Source organism: Channa argus, chromosome 15 (genome assembly GCF_033026475.1).
Source record: "Channa argus isolate prfri chromosome 15, Channa argus male v1.0, whole genome shotgun sequence".
Classification (NCBI taxonomy): Eukaryota; Metazoa; Chordata; class Actinopteri; order Anabantiformes; family Channidae; genus Channa; species Channa argus.
The window spans coordinates 20,252,264-20,278,750 of record NC_090211.1 but is presented as its reverse complement, the minus strand read 5'-3'; the positions used below and the strand labels follow the sequence as shown (position 1 = coordinate 20,278,750).

Below are 26,487 nucleotides of genomic sequence, written 5' to 3'. Positions count from 1 at the left end.
GTCTATAGCAGGTACGTACAGTAAGTAAAGGAACATGGTTTTTAGTGGATATGAAGTTGTTATTTTTATTATAAGAATTATGCTCATTAATAGCACGGGATGTCAAACTCAACAAATTCTGTTTTATAATCAAATAAATAAATGACAAAATCTTCATGAGCATTTCTGCCTTTATTTGATAGATCAGTATTTTCCTTTCATCACTTAACTAATCTGCTTACACTCAAACCTGGATAGCAGTGATGCATAGACAGAGTAGTAATTAAAATAAAGCTCATGCAGATGCCAATATAATAAAACACTCTTTGAAATTATATTAACTAAACACTTCAGAAATATCAACCATCCTTTGCCATTTATGTTTATGTTCTTTCGCCCAATTGTAGAGACTATGACAATATACAAAAATGCAAACAGATAATAATTCACATGATTTTAAGATTTGAATAGCAGTAAATAGTTAACAAATATGCGTTCAGTTCTTAAAAAAGCTGATAACTTCTGACAACGTACTCTATGTTAATTAACCTTCAGCTGCAAAATGTCACATATTTGGTTTTATTATGAAATCTCCAATGTAAATGTAAATGAAGGGAAAACTTATCCCGTCCTTCTTACTCTCTCTTCTACAAGTTGTGCTTTACCTCTATGGAAAGTATTTGCAGAAGTCTTCACTATCCAACTTAAATAAATGAGGTGATCACAGTTGTGTACATAACAGTCAAATCACCTGTAATTTTAATGACTGACTGTCCACATTTATTAGTCAAAGACATAATCTACTAATCTACATAATGTGATTCATGCATAAATATGTGAAAACTACTATCTTGATTTTAAACAAGGTTGTAGTTGTATTCAATCAGTCACATTTTGTACATTTCATCCAGACTTTGAATAGCTTGTTCTTTAGTGCATTTTGCCCAATCATCAGGAATTTTACCAAGACCTTCAAATTTTAATTTATAGTGATTTACCAGTTCAGTTTGAAATTCAAACACAAACCATTTCCAGTATTTCAGATTAGACCCATCAGGAGTAATGCTCCAATCCTGAAACCCTTTTCCAGCAGTTCGGTACAGTTTAAATGGAATGACCTCTTCTGAATCCCCACGAGGGTAAAAGCTTCCAGTACTCGCAACATTTGTTGTGCAGAATTCAACACACAGTTCCACTGAGTTTCTGTAGTGCACACCATTGACTGAAGTTGACCGATGAAAAAGGACACTGTGATCCTCAGGACTGTGATCTTTTATCGTGTTGGTACAAACTGCTGAACAGAATGGACACTTGACCCAGCAGCAGTTACACAGTTGATCAATGAGGAATTTATGAGGTTTCTCCCTGAATTCCTCATGTCCAGGGGGGATGTTGCTTATCTTAAGACCTTTGTCTATCTCTTCTTTAAAAAAGTCAAAATTGTTTATGTCACTGAAGTTTTGAGAACAGATGGTCTCAAATGTCAGATCATTTTTTAGCAAACTGGAAAACTGCTGCAGCCACATGTCTATGTCTCCTTCTTTGGTTTTGACTTTGTCTGTTGCTGTAAATAAAGCTTGACTCACTAGTTTACACATGTCTTCAACATTTTTCTTGAGTATATTCAGAGCTTTATCTTTATGATCCGTGAAGATGTATTTGTTTACCTCCTCTTTTATAAAAGTCTCGACATGGTTCCTTGGGTGGTGGATGTAGGTGATGAAACCATTAAAATCCTCTTTCTCTGCCAGTGACTTCAACACATGTTTCTCCAAGTTCAGTCTGTTCCCATTGAATGCTGGGAAATTGCTCCTCATCTCTCCAGCCAGATCAATGGCAGCCTTGTTACAAGCAGCCTTAACAATGGAAACTTTCAGTTTTTCACAGATCAGTTCTGCGAACACAACAGCAGATGAACTTCCTTTGCAGAAACTTCTGAAAATGTTGTAATATTGTGTTTTCTTGCTTTCTAAATAAGTGACAGCATCATTGTTCATTTTGTAGTTTTTGTGAGACTCTAAAAGCCAACTATCAGCTCTGTGAAACACATACAGTATCAGATCAACTGTAAACTCCTTTTTCAGTGTGTATTTCCATTTTGAATCAAATTCTGTCACTTTCTCTTTTACACTTTTGGCCATTTCTTGTACGTAAGTTGGACTGTAGCCTCTTGTGGCTACAGGTTTGCTCTTGATTGCATTGATGCACTGTGCTTCAACATTTTCAGTCAGAGATCTGATCAGTTGTTGGTCTTCATGCTGAAGATACCCTGTCATGTAATGTTTTAGTCTGGCAGCTTGGTTTAAAAGATATTGTTTTCCTTGTTCAAACTTTCCCATCTGATTGACTTGAGATTGTTGGTTCGTGTCACCGTGATCTTGGTGCTTGGTGAAGGACACATAATCCCTGTAATCACCAATACTTGATATGTTTCTGTATCTCCCACTGCTTTTGGATTCACTTACATAAGTCCATTCAATACCAAGCTCTTTAAGAACATTAAACTGATCTTCTTCCAAGTTGATGTCCTCAATAGGTTTTGTATCTGCAGTTAGTTCATTAACCCAGTGACTCCAAACAGACTTGAACTGCTTTTCTAGTTCCTCTTCATCTTCGACCTTGTCTTTTAACTGGTGAGCGAGTTCTTTGCTCTTTTGTAGCAGATTCCTCTCAAACTCTGTCTTCTGAGCATCTAGTTTTTTACAAGCCTTCTTCTGCTGAAGAACTTCCTCCAGTTTTCTTTTTGCTCCTTTCACCAGTTCATCATGAAACTCCTTAATTTTTTGTTCAAATCGGCCTCGCCACTGAACCAGCATTTCTTTTTCTCTTTTCTCTTCAAAGTATGTTGTCAAATTATTTCTGATTTCTTCATATGTTTTACTAATTTCTTTGTTTAGAAAACTGACCTCAACTTTGTCAATGTCTCCATTTTCAACTCTGGTATGAAGCTGGTTTTCAATGGTCAACATGTTGCTCCTCAGGTTCCAGGTCCAGTTCCCGTACTGGACCTCAAGTTTTCTGTAAACTGCAATTTCCAGTGTATTTTTGAAGCTGAAGACAAAGTGTTCATTCATCAGGGCATTCCACAGGTCCTGGATTTTGGTTTTGAAGTGTGAGAGAGTCATCCCAGCAGACTGTGAAGCTTTAGAGAGGATGAAGTTCTTCAGATCTTGGATGCACTCACTGTAACCTGGATTTGGAGGAGCCATAGGTGGACTTCCCTCCCACAGTTGGGCAAAGTATTTCACATCTTTCTGCACATCAAATGCAATGACATCACTGAAACCCTCAGCATCACAAACCTCCTCTTTGGCTGCAAGCTTTGTCATTTGGTCCAGTTTTTCCTGCAGGCGTCTCTTTCCATCCATGTTTTTCTCTGCAGCTGCAATATCTGTAACATTCTGGTGAACAAACACACAACTTGGAGAAACTTTCACTTTCTTCATCCTCATAAAGGCCTGAACAACAATCTGCAGAACATCCTGCATGTCAGCTGGATTCTCTCCAAAGATGTTGATCAGTGTCATGTTTCCCAGACCAACAACAAATGTTGCCAGTTCATTGTCGCGGTGAAGATTGGTGTTACCTGCCAGCTCAAGAGCACGCAGTCCTTCAGTGTCCACCACTAGAACATAGTCAAACTGAAAGTCTTTCTTCATCTCCTCTGACACTTTGACCAGCTGCATGAAGGCTCCCTTGGTGCACCTGCCAGCACTCACTGCAAACTGCAACCCAAACATGGCATTCAGCATTGTTGATTTTCCACTGCTTTGTACGCCCAAAACTGACAACACAAAAACTCTCTGGTCGCCCAGTTTCCGGATGACTTCATCTAAGAGACTGGAGATCCATGTTAAAGGCACATGACCTGCATCACCATCCATCAGCTCCATCGGGTGTCCTGATATCATCAGCTCTGCAGCCAGCTCAGGGTATTTAGACCAGTCAGTCTGATTCAGAGCTTTATGGGCTTCATAGATTTGTCCCATTTCTCTGAAGATGTGCTCCAAGCCAAAAGTTGCTGACTGCAGTTTGTTTGATATCTTTTCAAGTTCACTTTGTTTGATTTTTAACAGGTCAGATTTGTCATGTTTCTTCTTCAGATCCAAGACCTCAGACCACTTTTCATCATAGCTTTGGAGAATTGAAGACAGATCGTCTGTGGAGAGAGCATCTATTAAGATCTGAGTCCATTTCAGAAAATACTGTTTCTCCGTTGTTGGCAGTGATGAGAGGTTTTCAATGAACAACTTCATCAGTAGACTACAGGAAGCAGAGCATTGTTTTTGTCGTATTTGAATCAGTTCATGTTTTTTTCTACATTTCTCCTCCTCAATGTTTCCTTTGAGGTGATACAGTTCTTTATTTATTCTGCACCACTTATGCCACAGTTCACCTTGACAAGGGAGGAATTGATCTTTGATCTTTGAAACATCCATCTCCTGAAGCAAATTCACTATATTCAATGCAGCAGATTTTCCTTTTTGACAGACTTTGTCATCTTCATCTACTCTGATTTCAGAGACATCAGCCATGGTTTCAAGCTGAAAGGATTGATGTGGTCCAGACAAAATCTCTCCAATGATTCTCTTGAGGTTTTCAGAAACATCTGCCTGGCTTCTGTCCTTTAGACCGATTCTGTATTTTCCTTCTTTCATCTGCACTGCACCACAATCATTATCAGTTATGAGACAAATCAGAGGCTTTGGAGACTTCAAAAGGTCTGAGATAACTGCCCAACTTTTGTCACCTTTTTCCAGAGTTGGTAATAGAACAACATTGACTGAAGACTTCTCAGTCAGTATGTCACGTTGTTTCTCAGTCAACAGAGCATCACCATGAAGATTACAGAAGGCAGTGCAGTCAGTGAAGGCGTCATTGGGTTTTCCAGCAGGACAGTACCAGGCAATCTCTGCTACACCGTCCATCAAATGGCGAGATTTGGTGCTACCTGGACAGTTTCTGTGGAAGAAGGTGCTGTGACGGTCGTTGATCAAAGTGTTCATCAGCTGAGATTTAGACACTGACAGTGAACCCAGGCGGGAAAATGACACCATGGGTGTCTCAGCTTTGCAGATGGGCATATTCTTCATGGTAACAATGTTAGAATTATCTTTAGTTTGAGTTATCTTCCATGTATTTATAATTTGTCTGAATGTCCACAGTGGACACTCAATGTCCATTGTGTTTGGGTCAGGAACAAGCAAAGGTAAAGCGTACTGACACTGGGATAGTTTTGTAACCATGTTCTGCTTAAGGAAGCTGTCTGAGCAGTGATAAACTGCCATTTGAACGTCCATTGGATGAACATGAGTCTGTTTTGAGTGATCAGAGTCAACACTGCTGCTGAAAAGAGCATCAAAGTCATCGTCTTCTGTGTCACTAATTTCAAGCACAGGATCAGTCTCTGATTGGCTCATCTCAGCCCTGCTTTGCTTTACAGGAATATATCTGGCTCTGTAGTCTAACATCATCAACCTCTGAAGAAAAGTATGAGCAAGATCTTTCTCAGATGTCTCATGGTCCTGTTCTACAGCTGGACTTATTTTAAGAAAATCTGCTAGAGACAACGTTTGCTGAAGTTTGTCTTGAAGGTGAAGTCTGTCGAACAGGGTTTCAAATGTTTTATTCTCTTCATAAATCTTCACTGACTGTTGTAAACAAAAAGATAAAAATGTGTTGTATGTAAAACAAACACCAAACAGCTGAATAAAGGAAATAATTATTTATTATTTATTTCTTACTTTTTCTTTGTTTCCACTCACATCTATATCTGAGGTATCTGCAGGAAAACAATGAAAGAGATCTTACCTTCAGCTTGTTTTCATCTGTTTTCACATCTGTCTCCTTTACTGTAGGAAAAAACAGACAATGTTTAAAAATTACGCCATTAGCTATTGTTCTGTGTTCAATACACAGCATAATTCTCAAAACACTATGTAGACAAATTAAATTTATCAATTAAACAACAGATAATTTCTTTGTTGCTTTCATACAGATGTTAAGTGCATAAATACAAGTACATGCATGTAAAATAAGTGATAAGTAAAAATGAAGTGATTTTCTAATGATCTAACTCTGTTATGTTTATCTAAATCTTTACTGTGTAGTATTTTAATATTACAATTTTTGTGCAACTTGTCAGTTTTAGATTGGAGATAAACTTCTTAGGGTCAAAATATACTTTATTTACCAACTGCATGTGTAGACAATGGTAGCTTCTCGTGTCATTGTTCACATGCTTGAACTAGAGCGTATAAAAGGTTCATCACAAGGATTTAAGGTTACTCATTCCTGACTGACAATGACGATTCTTCCTTGTGAACCTTTCAATGTTGGAGCCAGTTATATAAAGTAGGATAGATCACTTCTTCTGATTGTTTTGCTGCGCTGTTTGATTTTCTAGAATAAGCTTTGCAATGTCATGTTAGATGCTAAGGATCTAACTGGTGCCAAGATTGTCTATAACCAGCTCTGGTCTCTGATTGGTAGAAAATCTTAACAAGTAGCTTGGCCATGTCAAGTTGATTTAGTCTATTTTTTTTAAGCTTTGAAGATTAGCACATAAACTTTTGACCTTTTTTATAGTTTTTAATTTTACTTTGAACTACAAGTAGAAAGTTTTAGTAAATGGGAGCTGCTTCCACAGGAGAGGAGCTTGATAGCTAAAGGCTCTACCTCCCATTCTACCTTTGGAAATTCTGGGAACCACAAGTAGGCCTGCATTCTGAGATCCTAGTGGTCTACTAGGATGATATGGTGCTATGAGGTCTTCTATATATGATGGAGCCTGACCATTCAGAGCTTTATATTTAAGAAGTAGGGTTTTAAATTCTATTCTTGATTTAATGGGAAGCCATTGGAGAGAAGCTAGTGAAGGTGAAATATGATTTCTCTTGCTAGTTCCAGTCAGCACTCTTGCTGCAGCATTTTGGATTAATTGCAGGTTCTTTAGGGAGTTACTGGGGCATCCTGAAAGTAGGGAATTACAGTAGTCCAACCTAGAAGTAACAAATGCATGGACTAGTTTTTCGGTATCACTTTGAGACAGGATGCTCCTAATTTTGGCAATGTTCCGTAGATGGAGGAAGGCTGTTCTAGAGATTTGTTTTATATGTGAGGTAAAGGACAAATCCTGGTAAAAAAAATAACTCCAAGGTCCTTTGCAATAGTACTAGAGGACAACGTTATGCCATTTAGAGAAACAATATGGTTAGACAACATATTTCTTAGATTTGTAGGCCCAAATACTGATGTCTGAGTTTAGAATTAGGAACTTGTTGGACATCCAGGCTTTTATGTGTTTTATGCATGATTGAAATTTGATTAATTGATTTGTTTCATCTGGTTCCATAGAAAGATAGAGCTGGGTATCAGCATAGCAGATTTATGGAGTGTTTTCTAATGATGTTGTCTAAAGGAGACATATATAAAGTAAATAGTATTGGTCCTAACATAGAGCCTTGTGGAACTTCATAGCTAACTTTTGTGTGCATGAAGGATTCATCACTAACAAGAACAAATTGGAATCTATCTGATAAATAAGATTCAAACCAACATAATGCGGTTTCTTCAATCCCAATTACACATTCCACTCTGTAATAAAATGTTGTTATCAGTGGTGTCAAATGCAGCACTAACATCCAACAGCATAGAGATGAGTCCATTATCTAAAGACAAGATAGCATCACTGGTGACTTTTACCAGTGGTGATTCTGTCCTGTGATAAACTCTAAATCCTGACTAAGAGTCTTCAAACAAATTACTCCTGTAAAGGTGGTCGCATATTTGTTTTCTAGCTACTGCAAAACAAATGTGGAGGTTGAATATTGGTCGGTAATTGGCTAAAACACCTGGTTCAAGACGAGATTTTTTTTAAGTAGCGGTTTGATTACATCTATCATATAGACCTGTGGTACATAACCAGTTTCTAGACATAGATTAATTTTATCTAAAATAGATGTGTCTAATACGGGTAAAGCGTCCTTGAGCAGTCTAGTCAGGATAGGGTTTAACGGACATCTTGTTAATTTTGATGAGGTTATAGTTGAAGTTAGCTCAGCAAGGTCTATGGGTAAAAAGCAGTCTAGGAGGGATTGGAGACCTACAGATTGGAGTTTTCTAGAGCTGGTGTACATGAAGATCTGTAATATTTAAGGGGAGGACCTGGTGAATAATTTCCCTAATAGCTACAATTTTATTGATAAAGAAAGTTGTGAAGTCATTGCTGCTCAGAGTTAAGGGAGAACTAGGCTCAACAGATCTATGGCTCTTAGTCAGCCTGGTTACAGTGCTGAACACAAACCAGGGGTTGTTCTTATTGTCCTTTATTAATGATGGATAATATGCTGTTCTTGTGTTACACAGGGCTTTTTTATATATGATTAATATATAAAAATATTTATATTAAGTGTTTTTCCAGGCCAAGCGTGAATCTTCTAAATTAGTGGAACACCACTTCCAGAAAAGACTGTAATTGCTTAAAAACAACCTTTTCTAGAACACTTGAGAGAAAGGGAAGATGAGACACAGGTCTAAAATTAAATTAAAAAGAATTGCCATTAGCACCTTATGCTTAAAAACATCTAGTACAACTCCGGAGCTATTAACAGTTGTTAATAAAAATCAGAAGACATGACCCTAATATTAAAAACCTTTTTAAAAACATTAGCTGGAACAATATCCAAAAGACAATGGGTTCCTAGCTCCCAGTTCAGTTACAGGAAGCAGTCACCCTCTCTATTTTTAAATTGAGGGACCCACCCCCACGATTCACTGAGTTCCTTTCCTCCTCTCTTGCCTCTCTTCTCTCCTCTTAACCTGCCTTTATATGCCACCACTGTATGACTTTAACTTTTTGTCTTCTTCTTCCAGACTCTAAAGAACAGTTTGTAGTGTCTGTGTTCAAATGAAGACAAGCTAACTGGAAAGGTCCATTACCAAGGTATGCCTCTTGGAAGAGGCACTGTGAATAACCAAGAGACTGATTTAAAACAGAAGAAAAAACAAAACAAAAAGGGACATGAATAATGGAACTTTAGGGAATATTGCACTTGTTTAAAAAAAATGGCTCCAAGTGGTCATTTAATATTTGATTGTTGTCAGTTAGATCCATTAGGAGCAGGATATGTGGAAGCCAGTTATATACAGTAAGATAGATAATTTCTTGTGATCTTTGTTTTGCTTTGCTGTGTTTGACTTGCTAAGAATGAGCTCTGCAATCTCATGTTAGACACTAAGGATCCAATTGGTGCCCATAATGCCTGTAACCAGCTCTGGTCTCTGATTAGTTGAAAATCTTTACAAGTGTCTTGGGCCTGTCAGGTTATTTTAGTCTTTATGTTTAGAGCTTTGGAGATAGAGAGCACATTAGGTTTTGACTGTGTTTATGTATCGTACATTTTGATAGTTTTCACTTTTGCTTTGTACAGGAGAAGGAAGTTAAAGTAAATGGTTGAAATGAAGAAAATGGACAAAGAGGTTTTACAAAGCACACTTAACATGCTCAGACTATGGTTTTAAGTGGGCATTGAAAAAATTGATGGAATCACAGTAACATCCACAAAATAAACAAATGCTGTCGTATTACTCAGGTCAATGAAAAAAACCACAAAGAACAGAAATGGCAAGTATGTAGATATACATAGTTATAGAGAGGCTCAAAGAGTATTTTTCCAAAATTACCATATTATAGTTGTGATTTGAAGTTGCTGCCAAGATTGAGTAATGGTAATGTGGACTAGACAGATTGATGTAGTTCTACAAAATTAATGGTTTTCCAATTTTCTGGGTAAATAACCTAAATACTGTAATGTATTTTTCAATTGTCACAATTAGAAAATCATCCACATCTTCTACTTTCAAGGGTCAAAGTAAAAGCTTTGATGACTTATTCATTAAGTTCTGACAACAATATTTTTACAAAGCAGTGAAGGTATAATCTGTTATCTCACCTGAGGGATCCGTTTTTGTCTCTGTGGAAATGGGGTCCAGGTCTTCTTCCTGCTCTTTAGTTTCATCAGACATCAGTCCACTGTAGCAGTGTGGATCATTTTCAGAGACCATGACATCTATTTTTTCCAACAGAGCTATTATCTCACTTCCATCCGTCATACTTCTTGTACATGTGTGGTATCTTTTTTCAGTAAAACTGCTGTTGGCTTTCAGGTCTGTCAATGCACTTTCACAGTTTTCATCTGATTTGTGAGTCACGACTGTCAATACATAAGAAAGTGATCTTTTCCCAAAAGCTTTTTCTAACCACTGCAGTCCTGAACTGTAATGGTTGTTATGCAGAGCATTTGGTAACAGTAAGAGAAAGGCATGAATTCCCTGATTTACTGGGAATTTCTCAGGGCTCTTTAGACCAAGCAGATTAATGACAGAGATGTACCGACCACACAAATCATACAGTTTGAGGGAAAACTGACTTGTTTGTGCATCATAGTCAAGTAAGATGTTATTTGATCCAAGCTCAATAGAATTTGTGTCACCAATTAACACAAGTGTGAGTTCAGGGATCACTGAAACAAAAGAGAGCAACATCATAATGTTATCAAATATTATTCTCAGTGTTTTGTTTCAGGTAGAAATGAAAGAAAAGTGATTCCAACATTTTTACATAAGTTTTAATATGTTTGCATAATTATTATGAAACTTAACTGAAAAAGGCTAGAGGCTATTATTTATTATCTATTTATTTTTTAGTATTACCTTTGTAATTTTCAAACTTTCTTCCTTTGCGTTCATCATTCTGATCTGGTTTTTCTTCTTCACCAACTTTATTCACTGAATCAAACTAAGAAGGAAGTGAGAGGGAGTAAGAGGGAATTGTTTTTAAAAAAATTAGGAATTTGATCAAGTTCCTCAACCTAACATTTGTGTCGCTCACAGCGTTTCATAAACAGATTTTGTTTTATTTCTGGGTAATACATGTACAATGTTATAGCTATCTTATCCACATTATAGTTATTGTGTGTCCTGTATTAGTTACAGTAACATATAGTTACCACCAGTGGTGGATGAAGTACTCAAAAACTGTACAGAATTTAAAAACAAATAAACAAACAAAAAAAGTACAGGTACCCACTGTCATTTCTACTTAAGTAAAAGTAAGTAAGTACATGGTTTATATTTTACTTAAAGTACTAAAAGCAAACGTTTTTTTCACCCTGTCTCTTTCTGTGGACCTGTGCTGCTTTTTTAGGTTCGATCTGATGTTTTTCTCAGTTTTATTTCTAAACTATTCGTGTTATGTTACTGAAAAACATATCTGTAACATCACATAGTGTAAATAACAGCTCTGTAATTTCAAGAATAAAACATTGATACAATCACAGAAGAAAATGTCCAGAGAGCTGGACATAAGCTCAGGACTCAGAATGAAAGAGCCACAGAAATCCCTTAACAAAGAGAAGACAAACGTGCTTCTCTTGGAGCTTTATTTTAGTAAGTAAACACAGTGGAGGGTTGTAAGACCACTGAGCACTAGTGCAAGTGACTGCTTCACAATATGTCTTTTAATTAAGCCTATGGATGGAGGGACTAACAGCCTACCTGCACCTAGTATAATAAAGTCATTCCTATGTCGCTTGTTTTCATAAAAAACGGACAAAGTGGTTAATTATGAAATGTGTAAAATAACGTGATTATACCATGTAATGCAACTTTCCTTTTTACTCCACTACATTTGCAATTAGAGATATTTGCTCTTAGATGTAGTGGAGTAAAAGTCAAATTAGCCATATTTAAACATACTTAATTAAAGATACATGAAAAATGTACTTCAGTACAGTAACAAATTACTTGAACTTCGATACTTTCCACCACAGGTTACCACTTACTGGTGCTTCCATGAGTAAGCCACCTGTGGCATTTCCTTCAAACCTAGCTCCACCTCAATTTTGCGAACATGCACTGACAACAAAGAGGTATTGCTCCTGTCCATTGCCCACCAAAGGACAATGAATCAAAATGAGTGTGTCTGAAAAATGTATACCTAAGGAGACCACCTAAAATGCTGTGTGTGCTCATTTCACTTTGACATGTTGATAATGAAAGAAAACTTGCATCCGACTTTGTGGTTAAGCTACAAAAGACATGAGGTCAAGATAAAAGACGTCAAGTCCTGAAAATGACTGACGACAGCAAAACATGGACACCAAATTTGATTTCAGATGTAGGAAGGTTCCAGCATTCTAGTCTTTCTCCAAAAAGCCTGTAAATTTCAGGGACTGCAGGCAGGCGGTGACCTGGTTGACCAAGTTGTTTTTAAGTCCATTTTAATCTCAATCTTACACTTTTTAATGAGGAGGTATAGTCTTCACTTCACCAGCTGTATCATCAAAGCTCATAAATTAACTAAATATGCTGTTATCAAGCACTTTTTCATGTTGTCCTCCCATCCTTCTGTAACATTAGTACAAGGCAGAAGTATGGACACATTGTCCCATCTGAGGTGAAAGAAACTGTTTTTTCACATGTTTTATCTGGTGAAAGGGATCATGTGACTTTTTATTTCTCAGACTCCCATTCAGTGAAAACAATAACTGGATCTTGTGTTGATTTCAATGGATGAGAGCTTGATAAAAAGCTTGGCAGAATGAACAAAGGTGTATGATGATGACAAATTACAATTGAAAGATTTTACCTTGGTTGTAGCTGCACTTTCCTCAAATCCATCTACTGAAAGTCAATAGAGGAAAAACAGATTGCACAACTCAACATAAAAAATATTTTGGTTTGCCAACAGTGTTTTATGAATTACTCTATTATAAAACATTAAAATTACCTTTTCTATCAGTCACAGATTGAGAAACAGATTTGATTTCAGATGCTCCTCCTCCTCCTGCTGCTGTAGTGCTATAATGTTCTTCCATCTCCATTTTATTTCTTCATCTTTACAGAGTCATAAGAACAACACAAAATGTAATAATTAAGAATTAATACAAGTTACTATTTAAGCCACTTAAGCAAATAATTGGATAATAATTGGAGATTACAGTAAAAAGACTAATCTTGCTATCACAAACAATTCTCCAGGGGACCTGATGTCACCAGGTATCATTACTGCATGTTTGGCTAAAAGAATCCATCACTTTATTGTGGGGGCTCCTCTGAGGGCACTTTTGCTCTACTGATTTATTGTTTGCTTTACTTTGAGGACAACATAGAGGACACTGTGCTCCACCATGAGTCTTCCTCTGTCCAGTGCAATTTGCTGGCTGCACTCTTCACTCAGTCTTATCTTTTATTAACAGCGTGTAGAGTAGTCATGGAATAAACAAGTTTACTCTGATTACTTGAACAGATATAGTCTTGTTTGTTCTTAGCGGCAACTTTGCGCTGCTTTTAAGAACTGGTCATTTGTTTGTTCCGTCTCTTCTTCCTGCACCGTGCACGCTGGGTGTGGCACAAAACCACACAGACACAAAAAGCACAAATAAAGGAATGATAGGAAGCTTGGTGTTATTATCATAGAGGTCCTCCTGGTGGTCTGTCGGGTCTCTCTCCCTAAATTGATCTCTCTTAACTGTTGCCTATATTTGCCGAAATATGCCGATTTTCCATTCGCGTGTGTGTTTTGTCAGTACACACACATCAACTACAGACCGTGTTTAGTAAAAGACAAAGTTCATTCTCCAGACTCCAGTCCTTATTCAGCATAATAGATACAGTTTGTTTAGCCTAATGATATTTTTATTAAATTGTCGAACTGACCAGGTCCTCGTTATTCCTATGGCAACGCAGGCTGTTATTTAAAAATGATCGAGTACATTTTATAATTCAAAATCAAATCTTTCCGGCAAGAAAAAAAAAAAAAAAAAAAAAAAAGCGGAGACCCTGAAACGCAGTATGTTACTGTGTATCATTCTGGTGTATTTACAGAGATAGTTATTAAGAAGCTTCACAGACTCACCTTATGTGTTGTCTGCTCTGCCTCGTGTGTGTAGATGTAGCTGCTTTATTTCAAATCATTCCAGTCTCCATCATTTATATATCAGAAGGAAGTTACATTCAGTTTCACAAACTACTCTCACCTGCTCGGTGTAAGTGAAAGTAAAAGCCCCCATGGTTTCCCCCAAACCATGTGACTTAGAGGAAACTGGTGGTCAGAGTTACTGATATGCTGCTTAAGACTGTTAAATTTAGTTCTTGGGGTGTGTTTATGGAGCTAAATCGATGCACTACATATTTGTGTTTTATAATTATTTTATGATTACAAATTTAGCATTGTAAATACAATGTGAAATTCTAAACTTTGGGTTTTTTTTTTTTCCTTTCTCCTCATTCTGTGAGTTCAGGGTCGCCATAGCGGATCATTTCTCTGCATGTTGATTTTGGCACAGTTTTTACACCGGATGCCATTCCTGACTCAATCCTCCACAGTTTCTACCGGGCTTATATTTGAGTATTTGTGCAAAATCACATTTGTAAATGTTTGGGCACTGTGAGAGAAAAATTTCCTGCAAATGCAAAATGCCTGTATATGGTGACCAAATGCTACATTCACACCTCAGCAGACCTTCTGTCTGCACTATCTTTAGACCAGAGCTTCATTGGGAAGCTGTCCCAGCAGGGAACACATAGGAGACGAGTGGTCTCAGATACTTGCTAATTAGATTCCTGACCACTGTGTGTTTGTTCTGTAAAGTTGAGTCATTACTTTGTGCTTTTATGTAAATTCAGCTGCTGAGCTGAGTGGTTAAAAGAAAACCAAAGCCTGTAAAGCCTTGTCAATCTGCTATCTGCTAAGGGTAATAAAGGGAAATCAAATGACTTATAACCAAGATAATATGGATGTGAGTGGAAACAAAGAATAGTAAGAAGTGTTTTTTTTATTTTTTACATATTATTGAGAACTTTTTGATCACACTTTCGTCAATGAACTTCACAACACCTTCTTCCACAGAAACTGTCCAGGTAGCACCAAATGGACATTTAATGGACGGTGTAGCAGAGATTGCCTGGTACTGTCCTGCTGGAAAACCCAATGACGCCTTCCCTGCCTACACTGCCTTCTGTGATCGTCAAGGCTTCTTTTAGATACTAAACTGCCTTGTACTTGTACATGTGTAATGACGATAAAGTTCAATCTAATCTAATCGAAACATTTTAGGTGTCACTGTGGTGCAGTGCTTAGTGCTGTTGCCTCTCAGCTAGAATAAGGTTAAAGTGGCTGCTGGGGTCTTTCTGTGTGGGGTCATAGTCACAGTGGGCTCATAGCCGCACTGCACGTAGGGTTGAAACACACCACATTGACACAAATCTTGAAGTTTACAGTGGATCGGGAAACTACTCAGAGCACTTGACCTTTTCATATTTTATTATGTTACAGCCGTGTTTCAAAATGGATTCAATTAATTATTTTCCTCAAAATTCTACAAACAAAAGCCATAATATCAATATGAAATACATTTGTTTGAAATATTTGCAAATTTATTAAAAATAAAAAACAAACAAACAAAAAAATTACATGGAGTGTAGTCCCCCTGTGGGAAATTCGGTTGATTGGACATGATTTGGAAAATCATACACCTGTCTATATAAGGTCTCACTGTTAACAGTGCATGTTGGAGCACAAACCAAGATATGAAGTCCAAAGAACTGTCTATAGACATCTGAGACAGGATTGTATTGAGGCACAGTTTTGGGAAAGGGTACAGATAATTTCTCCAGCATTGAAGATCCCAATGAGCACAGTGGTCTCCATCATCCATAAGAAGAAGAAAGAAGTTGGGAACCGCCAGGAAACTCCTAGGGTGGGCTGGCCAGCCAAACTGAGCAAACGAGAGAGAAGGGCCTTAGTCAGGGAGGTGACCAAGAACCTGATGATCACTCTGAAAGAGCTCCAGCGATTCTTTGTGGAGGGAGGAGGAACATTTGAATTTCCATATGCCATTTCAAAATATCCATATACATCATATATATAGGAGCAGATAAAAGGGTTTGCAAAAGGCTCCTCAAGAGCTGAGTAACGGTATTTAGCAGCATATCTGTAAGTCTGTCCTTCATTTTCCTCTAAGTCACATGATTTGGGGGAAATCAGACGGAGGGCTTTTACTTTCACTTTTCCCCACAGTGTCTCAGATCCCTATCAACTCGAGATCCACAAATACATAGATCAAGATTTTAACTTGGAAAACAAGATTTGTATTTAAAAGAGGGTCTTTGTGCGCAAACATGTACAAATGTGATTTTGCACAAATAGTCAAATACAAGCCCGGTAGAAACTGGGGAGGGTTGAGTCAGGAAGGGCATCTGGTGTAGAAACTGTGCCAAATCAGCATGCAGACAATGATCTGCTGTGGTGACCCTGAACTCACAGGATGAGCAGAAAGGACAACAACTCAGAAGAAGACATTTTATTTTATTTTTATTTATTTTATTTTAACTCTAACATGCATAGCCTAAATATAAAACCTGTCATCCTCAGGAAGTCTTTCAGTCGTCAGACGACAGGACTGGGGATCCCCGGTCCTGGCTATATGTTAAGGTGTCTCTGGGCAAGACACTGAACCCCTAACAGCCCATTCCCCTCCCCAGCTGTGCAGCGACGGTCCAAGCTCGGTAGAAATTGGGGAGGGTTGAGTCAGGAAGGGCATCCGGCATAAAAACTGTGCCAAATCAACATGCAGTCAATGATCCACTGTGGTGACCCTGAACTCAGGAAAAAGCTGAAAGGACAAAAAAATAAATAAATTAAAAATCCTCAGGGAGCCTGGTGTTGAATGCTTCTCTTATCTCTGCAATGACAGTCTGCAGTCCAACATTTTCCTCATTTCAAAACCAGTTAAGATATGGTCACTTTCATGGTTTTGTGCTTGCTTCATCCCATGCTGGATGTGGTAATAAACTTCATCCTATGCTTGATGGGGTAATAAATTCATATCATGCTGGATGGGGTAATAAACTTCATCCCACTTTGAAATAAAGTTAGTATTTTCTGCAAGATTTCAGTTTCGCAATAGTTTTAGCATTAAATAGTTAAACAAATGAAACACTAGCGTCGGATATGGAGATAAAAGTTCATTTCACCAGCGTTAATTCAGTTAACTCACCTCTTCCTTGGCTTTGATGTCAATGCACCAAAATACTGCTGAGTGTGATGTCGGGGTCACATCACTTGGATAACATTAAGGCTGGTTCCTGGTTCCTCGCCATCAGCAGCATCAGCATCAGATGTTTCCCTTATGGATGTCTGTCGATTTTGCTCCAACATTTCTGACATTGCTGTGACAGCCGTTGGGGAATTTAAAATGTTGCTTAAGAGGCCAATGGCTTCATTAAGTTGCTGTCGGTCCACGATTTTCTGTTCATGACTGACCATTAACTGAGAAAGCAGGTCAAAGCCATGAAATCTCTCTTAGTTTACACAGAACTCAATCAGGATCAAAATTTGATATTATTTCCTTTGCAATCAAACTTACTTCCCATTCAATCAAACTGTTGCACTCTAACAAGTATTGTCATTCACATATCCAGTCAATATTTTTTACATTAACTATCATTCTGTTTCTTACATGATAATTGTCATATACGCGTGTTATCCATCTCTCTTTCATTTGCTACATTTCAGTGTGAAATACAATATTATCTACTCATACATATGCAACATTTTGTTAATCATACACTGTTGCCCTCACTTACATTTTTTTATCATATTTAAATACATATAATATCATCCTCTTTTTCATAAACCATCATGCAAGAATATAACATGCATATGAATCTAGTTATGTTAGAGAGTAGTATTACGTGTAGGAGAGTATGATAGGAAACACAAGAATGTATGATTGTCCATAAAAAAAGTTATAGTAGGATGTGTAAAAGAGGATAGTATGTATGTGTGAGTTTATGATGCAGTGCTAGAAACTTAGGTTTTAATATACTGTGGTCTATTGAAGGTACTTACAGTAAGTAAAGGAACATGGTTTTTAGTGGATATGAAGTTGTTATTGTTATTATGAGAAATTATGCTCATTAATAGCACTGGATGTTAAACTCAACTGTTTTATAATCAAATAAATAAATGACAAAATCTTCTTGAGCATTTCTGCCTTTATTTGATAGATCAGTATTTTCTTTTCATTGCTTAACTAATCTGCTTACACTCAAACCTGAATAGCAGTGATGCATAGACAGAGTAGTAATTAAAATAAAGCTCATGCAGATGCCAATATAATAAAACACTCTTTGAAATTATATTAACTAAACACTTCAGAAATATCAACCATCCTTTGCCATTTATGTTTATGTTCTTTCGCCCAATTGTAGAGACTATGACAATATACAAAAATGCAAACAGATAATAATTCACATGATTTTAAGATTTGAATAGCAGTAAATAGTTAACAAATATGCGTTCAGTTCTTAAAAAAGCTGATAACTTCTGACAACGTACTCTATGTTAATTAACCTTCAGCTGCAAAATGTCACATATTTGGTTTTATTATGAAATCTCCAATGTAAATGTAAATGAAGGGAAAACTTATCCCGTCCTTCTTACTCTCTCTTCTACAAGTTGTGCTTTACCTCTATGGAAAGTATTTGCAGAAGTCTTCACTATCCAACTTAAATAAATGAGGTGATCACAGTTGTGTACATAACAGTCAAATCACCTGTAATTTTAATGACTGACTGTCCACATTTATTAGTCAAAGACACAATCTACATAATGTGATTCATGCATAAATATGTGAAAACTACTATCTTGATTTTAAACAAGGTTGTAGTTGTATTCAATCACTCACATTTTGTACATTTCATCCAGACTTTGAATAGCTTGTTCTTTAGTGTATTGTGCCCAAGCATCAGGAATTTTACCACGACCTTCAAATTTTAATTTATAATGATTTTCCACTTCAGTTTGAAATTCAAACACAAACCATTTCCAGTATGTCAGTTTAGACCCATCAGGAGTAATGCTCCAATCTTCATACCCTTTTCCAGCAGTTCGGTACAGTTTATATGGAATGAGCTTTTCTGAATCATCACAAGGGTAAAATCTTCCATTACTCGCAACATTTGTTGTGCAGAATTCAACACTCAGTTCCACTGAGTTTCTGTAGTGTTTACCATTGACTGAAGTTGACCGATGAAAAAGGACGCTGTGATCATCAGGACTGTGATCTTTTATCGTGTTGGTACAAACTGCTGCACAGAATGGACACTTGACCCAGCAGCAGTTACACAGTTGATCAATGAGAATTTGATCAGGTTTCAGTCGGAAATCTTCTGTCTTGCTCAGTGACAGGCTGTTTATCTCTGCGAATATCAATACTAGACCTTTTTCTATCTCTTCTTTAAGAAAGTCAAAATTGTTTATGTCACTGAAGTTTTGAGAACAGATTGTCTCAAATGTCAGATTATTTTTTAGCAAACTGGAAAATTGCTGCAGCCACATGTCTATGTCTCCTTCTTTGGTTTTGACTTTGTCTGTTGCTGTAAATAAAGCTTGACTCACTAGTTTACACATGTCTTCAACATTTTTCTTGAGTATATTCAGAGCTTTATCTTTATGATCCGTGAAGATGTATTTGTTTACCTCCTCTTTTATAAAAGTCTCGACATGGTTCCTTGGGTGGTGGATGTAGGTGATGAAACCATTAAAATCCTCTTTCTCTGCCAGTGACTTCAACACATGTTTCTCCAAGTTCAGCCTGTTCCCATTGAATGCTGGGAAATTGCATCTCATCTCTCCAGCCAGATCAATGGCAGTCTGGTTACAAACAGCCTCAACAGTGGAATCCTTCAGTCTTCCACAGATGAGTTCTGCGAACACAACAGCAGATGAACTTCCTTTGCAGAAACTTCTGAAAATGTTGTAATATTGTGTTTTCTTGCTTTCTAAATAAGTGACAGCATCATTGTTCATTTTGTAGTTTTTGTGAGACTCTAAAAGCCAACTATCAGCTCTGTGAAACACATACAGTATCAGATCAACTGTAAACTCCTTTTTCAGTGCGTATTTCCATTTTGAATCAAATTCTGTCACTTTCTCTTTTACACTTTTGGCCATTTCTAGTAAGTAAGTTGGACTGTAGCCTCTTGTGGCGACAGGTTTGCTCTTGATTGCATTGATGCACTGTGCTTCAACATTTTCAGTCAGAGATCTGATCAGTTGTTGGTCTTCATGCTGAAGATACCCTGTCATGTAATGTTTTAGTCTGGCAGCTTGGTTTAAAAGATATTGTTTTCCTTGTTCAAACTTTCCCATCTGATTGACTTGAGATTGTTGGTTCGTGTCACCGTAATCTTGGTGCTTGGTGAAGGACACATAATCACTGTAATTACCAATACTTGATATGTTTCTGTATCTCCCACTGCTTTTGGATTCACTTACATAAGTCCATTCAATACCAAGCTCTTTAAGAACATTAAACTGATCTTCTTCCAAGTTGATGTCCTCAATAGGTTTTGTATCTGCAGTTAGTTCATTAACCCAGTGACTCCAAACAGACTTAAACTGCTTTTCTAGTTCCTCTTCATCTTTGACATTGTCTTTTAACTGATGAGCAAGTTTTTTGCTCTTTTGTAGCAGCTTCTTCTCAAACTTTGTCTTCTGAGCATCTAGTTTTTTATAAGACTTCTTCTGCTGAAGAACTTCATCCAGTTTTGTTTTTGCTCCTTTCACCAGTTCATCATGAAACTCCTTAATTTTTTGTTCAAATCGGCCTCGCCACTGAACCAGCATTTCTTTGTCTCTGTTATCTTCAAAGTATGTTGTCATATTATTTCTGATTGTTTCACATGTTTTACTAATTTCTTCAAGTAGAAAACTGAACTCAACATTGTCAATGTCTCCATGTGCAACTCTGGTATTAAGCTGTTTTTCAATGTTCAACATGTTGCTCCTCAGGTTCCAGGTCCAGTTCCTGTACTGGACCTCAGGTTGTCTGTACACTGCAATTTCCAGTGTATTTTTGAAGCTGAAGACAAAGTGTTCATTCATCAGGGCATTCCACAGGTCCTGGATTTTGGTTTTGAAGTGTGAGAGAGTCATCCCAGCAGACTGTGAAGCTTTAGAGAGGATGAAGTTCTTCAGATCTTGGATGCTCTCACTGTAACCTGGATTTGGAGGAGCCATAGGTGGACTTCCCTCCCACAGTTGGGCAAAGTATTTCACATCTTTCTGCACATCAAATGCAATGACATCACTGAAACACTCAGCATCACAAACCTCCTCTTTAGCTGCAAGCTGTGTCATTTGGTCCAGTTTTTCCTGCAGGCGTCTCTTTCCATCCATGTTTTTCTCTGCAGCTGCAATATCTGTAACATTCTGGTGAACAAACACACAACTTGGAGAAAGTTTCACTTTCTTCATCCTCATAAAGGCCTGAACAACAATCTGCAGAACATCCTGCATGTCAGCTGGATTCTCTCCAAAGATGTTGATCAGTGTCATGTTTCCCAGACCAACAACAAATGTTGCCAGTTCATTGTCGTGGTGAAGACTGGTGTTACCTGCCAGCTCAAGAGCACGCAGTCCTTCAGTGTCCACCACTAGAACATAGTCAAACTGAAAGTCTTCCTTCATCTCCTCTGACACTTTGACCAGCTGCATGAAGGCTCCCTTGGTGCACCTGCCACCACTCACTGCAAACTGCAACCCAAACATGGCATTCAGCATTGTTGATTTTCCACTGCTTTGTACGCCCAAAACTGACAACACAAAAACTCTCTGGTCGCCCAGTTTCCTGATGACTTCATCTAAGAGACTGGAGATCCATGTTAAAGGCACATGACCTGCATCACCATCCATCAGCTCCATCGGGTGTCCTGATATCATCAGCTCTGCAGCCAGCTCAGGGTATTTAGACCAGTCAGTCTGATTCAGAGCTTTATGGGCTTCATAGATTTGTCCCATTTCTCTGAAGATGTGCTCCAAGCCAAAAGTTGCTGACTGCAGTTTGTTTGACATTTCTTCAAGTTCACTTTGTTTGAATTTTAACAGGTCAGATTTGTCATGTTTCTTCTTCAGATCCAAGACCTCAGTCCACTTTTCATCATAGCGTTGGACAATTGAAGACAGATCATCTGTGGAGAGAGCATCTATTAAGATCTGAGTCCATTTCAGAAAATACTGTTTCTCTGTTGTTGGCAGTAATGAGAGGTTTTCAATGAACAACTTCATCAGTTCACTACAGGAAGCAGTGCATTGTTTTTGTCGTATCTTCATCAGTTCCTGTTGTTTTTTACATTTCTCCTCCTCAATGTTTCCTTTGAGGTGATATAGTTCTTTATTTATTCTGCACCACTTATGCCACAGTTCACATTGACAAGGGAGGAATTGATCTTTGATCTTTGAAACATCCATCTCCTGAAGCAAATTCACTATATTCAATGCAGCAGATTTTCCTTTTTGACAGACTTTGTCATCTTCATCTACTCTGATTCCAGAGACATCAGCCATGGTTTCAAGCTGAAAGGTTTGATGTGGTCCAGACAAAATCTCTCCAATGATTCTCTTGAGGTTTTCAGAAACATCTGCCTGGCTTCTGTCCTTTAGACCGATTCTGTATTTTCCTTCTTTCATCTGCACTGCACCACAATCATTATCAGTTATGAGACAAATCAGAGGCTTTGGAGACTTCAAAAGGTCTGAGATAACTGCCCAACTTTTGTCACCTTTTTCCAGAGTTGGTAATAGAACAACATTGACTGAAGACTTCTCAGTCAGTATGTCACGTTGTTTCTCAATCAACAGAGCATCACCATGAAGATTACAGAAGGCAGTGCAGTTAGTGAAGGCGTCATTGGGTTTTCCAGCAGGACAGTACCAGGCAATCTCTGCTACACCGTCCATCAAATGGTGAGATTTGGTGCTACCTGGACAGTTTCTGTGGAAGAAGGTGCTGTGACGGTCGTTGATCAAAGTGTTCATCAGCTGAGATTTAGACACTGACAGTGAACCCAGGCGGAAAAATGACACCATGGGTGTCTCAGCTTTGCAGATGGGCATATTCTTCATGGTAACAAAGTTAGAATTATCTTTAGTTTGAGTTATCTTCCATGTTTTTATTATTTGTCTGAATGTCCACAGAGGACACTCAATGTCCATTGTGACTGGGTCAGGAACAAGCAAAGGTAAAGCGTACTGACACTGGGATAGTTTTGTAACCATGTTCTGCTTAAGGAAGCTGTCTGAGCAGTGATAAACTGCCATTTGAACATCCATTGGATGAACATGAGTCTGTTTTGATTGATCAGAGTCAACACTGCTGCTGAAAAGAGCATCAAAGCCATTGTCTTCTGTGTCACTAATTTCGAGCACAGGATCAGTCTCTGATTGGCTCATCTCAGCCCTGCTTTGTTTTACAGGAATATATCTGGCTCTGTAGTCTAACATCATCAACCTCTGAAGAAAAGTATGAGCAAGATCTTTCTCAGATGTCTCATGGTCCTGTTCTACAGCTGGACTTATTTTAAGAAAATCTGCTAGAGACAACTTTTGATGAAGTTTGTCTTGAAGGTGAAGTCTGCCGAGCAGGGTTTTAGATTCTCCTTGACATTGATTCATTCTGTTGTTGTCTTTATAAATTATCAGTTACTGCTGTAAAAAAGAAAATAAAATTGTGCTGTATATAAAAGAAAGAGGTGGATAAAGGAAATAATTCTTAAAATCATGTAAAAAAAAAAGTGTTTCTTACTTTCTCTTTGTTTCCACTCACATCCATATCTGAGGGACCTGCAGGACGACAATGAACCAGAAGGGCAAAACACTTTCTTTCTGAATTAATAGACTTTTAATGTTAACCAAATGGAAATAGAGTAATTTGGATGTTTTAAAGGCTAATTATCTGTATTTTAAGTGATTTGTTAAGTTTAATATAAAACTCATTTAAATTACCTCTTTCACTGGTTGCAGATGGTGCTAGAAATTTGTTTCCTGTCTCTCTTCTTGATGTTGCACCATCGTCATTCTTTTCAGCTTTTCCTGAATCATTCATGGAATCAGACAACAACAATTAATTTGATATTAACTTTGGTTCATATGGTTAGAACTGTTGAAATGTGGTACAAGTACTACATCAAAAGTCTGAATTACCTAAAAGAAAACACGCAGTATTACATTCCCCTAGGTCACAGTGCAATATTGCAAAAACATAAAAGCAATTCAAAATAAACATGACTAATGTTTTCTGCAAACTCCCTAAAGACCTTTTTTTAGTCTTAGTTCGGCTATTAGAATTTAGTTTTACCTGTACCTGTCTACCTCTCTGTCGTTTATGTTTTAACAACGTTTCACGTGGGAGCTATTGAACAGTGAACTTTGAATCTGTGAATGTCCTTTCTGATAAACTGATAACCAGGGTTTCTCAGTAGACGCCCTTCTGATTTGTGTCTCAGCTCTCAATCTAACTAAAGTGATCTGTGTTAACCTTTGTATTTACAAATCCTGCTCAAGCTTAAAATTAAAAAGCTGCAAGATACAGCTGTTATTTCATTATGTATCAAATACATATTTAATGATCATTCACTGTAGGTAAAACACCAAGCACGCGCTCAGGCGATTTTGTTTTGTCCAAAAACACAATGATAAACTGGCTGGTTCATAGTTAATCGGCACAGTGACTACAGACCCGGTTTAGAGAAGACACTGATCATTATCCAGACTGCGAAAGAAAGATTCTCAAACCAACCTTGCGCGTGCACATAAGCGCGCCTCATGGGTGCGCTCCCATTGCTAAATTGCACTGGTTTCAAAGGACACACTCCGACCCTTTTTAAAAATATGCTGCAGATAAAGGTTACAGATATTTCGTGTCAGCACCGAGGATTTGCTCAGTTGTCGCAGTTTGTTTAAGTCGATAATTTTCGTTAAATGGTCAAAGTGAGAACAGGTCCTGATCATTATGAAGACTTTCATCTATTAAGATGCTTCACAAACTCACCTTGTGTGTTGTGATCTTCCCTCGTGTGTGTAAATGTAGCTGCTTTATTTTAAAACTTACGGGAGCTAACTGTGGACTGACTTAGCTAACCGGCTAGCTTGGGTGCTAGCAGACAATAAGATTGCGAACTTGTCCATAATGGCAGACAGAAGGGAGATGACTTGTGCCCCATTCACCGCACGACTCCAAGTGCCTCAAGCTGACTATCAAGGTCAAACGATAAACACCTGTTGCCTTTTTACAGCTACATCTAACAATGAAACTAGCTGAGTTTTATAAACAATCAAGCTCGATAGTAACCGTGATCGTTACTCCTATACACAACACTTTCACTCACGGTGCCGGCAAACACATATGCCATATATGACAAAATCAGAACGTTTGAACACACCTAATAACACTAATCCCAACACAAATCATGCACATTAAACACTTTAAACACATAGAACTATTAACATGGCTTTTACCCATAATCCCCCGGGCTCACTGTACCAGCCCCCCAAACTAACCCATTAGCCAGGCCGTTACGCAACTTTCTATTCCGATATGTTGTAGTGTAATGGCTATTAAAATATTTAATATTTTGTCTTATCATCTTAATACATTTTATTTGATGAAGCTGTTTAATGAATCACTAATCCAAAACTTAATTAGTCTCTTACAATTGAGTTTGCTCAGGGTGATAAAGTCACAGTGAAGCGAAGTGACCGCTTCAGAAACAGATGTGGTCGTGTTTGCAGCAACTTTGCGCTGCTTTTAGAAACTGGTCATTTGTTTGTTCTGTCTCTTCTGTTTAGCCTAATGATTTTTTTATTAAATAGTCGAAGTGACCAGGTCCTCATCATTGTTATGGCAACACAGTTATTAAAAAATGATCGAGTACATTTTAAAATTCAAAATCAAATCTTTCCGACAAGAAAATGTTACTGTGTATCATTGTGGGGTATTTACAGAGATAGTCTATTAAGATGCTTCACAGACTCACCTTGTGTGTTTTGTAGATGTAGCTGCTTTATTTCAAATCCTTCCAGTCTCCATCATTTATATATCAAAAGGAAGTTAAATTCAGGTCTTTGTCTGCCCTTCACAAACTACTCCCAACTGATCAGTGTAAGTGAAAGTAAAAACCCTCCGTGTGATTTCCCCTGAACCACCTCCCCAGTTTCTACCGGGCTTGTATTTGACTATTTGTGCAAAATCACATTTGTAAATGTTTGCACAAAGACACGCTTTTAAGTACAAATCTTGTTTTCAAAGTAAGGAAGGAACAGTGAAAGTAAAATCCCTCCCCCAAACCATGTGACTTAGAGGAAACCGATGGAAAGACTTTTTCAATTCAATTCAACTTTATTTATATAGCGCCAATTCACAACAAAGTCAACTCAGCTCAAGGCACTTTACAGAATAATGTCAAGACTATAAAGATGTATAGATAGAACCCAACAATTCCCCCTTGAACAAGCCCTAGGTAACAGTGGAGAGGAAAAACTCCCTTTAACAGAAGAAACCTCCAGCAGAACCAGGCTCAGGGTGGGCGGCCATCTGCCTTGACCGGTGGGAGTGAGTGGAAAGTGAAGAGAGAAAAGAAAAGAGCAACAAAAGCAACAACAAA

At 37.8% G+C, this 26,487-nt stretch overlaps 1 protein-coding gene across 8 annotated transcripts; it reads right to left on the bottom strand.

Annotated features, from left to right (window-relative positions):
* Positions 1-156: 156 nt before the first annotated feature.
* Positions 157-26,137, bottom strand: LOC137099578 (interferon-induced very large GTPase 1-like). 8 transcript variants are annotated; one of them, XM_067476601.1, is made up of 7 exons: positions 25,861-26,132; positions 12,770-12,876; positions 12,629-12,663; positions 10,693-10,777; positions 10,410-10,502; positions 5,791-5,831; positions 157-5,633 (listed from the first exon to the last, which is right to left on the bottom strand). In XM_067476601.1, exons 2-7 carry the CDS (start codon positions 12,861-12,863, stop codon positions 867-869), a joined length of 5,115 nt encoding a protein of 1,704 aa, XP_067332702.1. In that variant the 5' UTR covers positions 12,864-12,876; positions 25,861-26,132; the 3' UTR covers positions 157-866. The 8 variants fall into 8 exon arrangements, with proteins under 8 accessions (XP_067332702.1, XP_067332703.1, XP_067332699.1 ...); XM_067476602.1 differs by having other exon boundaries at positions 157-5,630; XM_067476598.1 differs by having other exon boundaries at positions 9,933-10,502; positions 25,861-26,131.
* Positions 26,138-26,487: the final 350 nt, after the last annotated feature.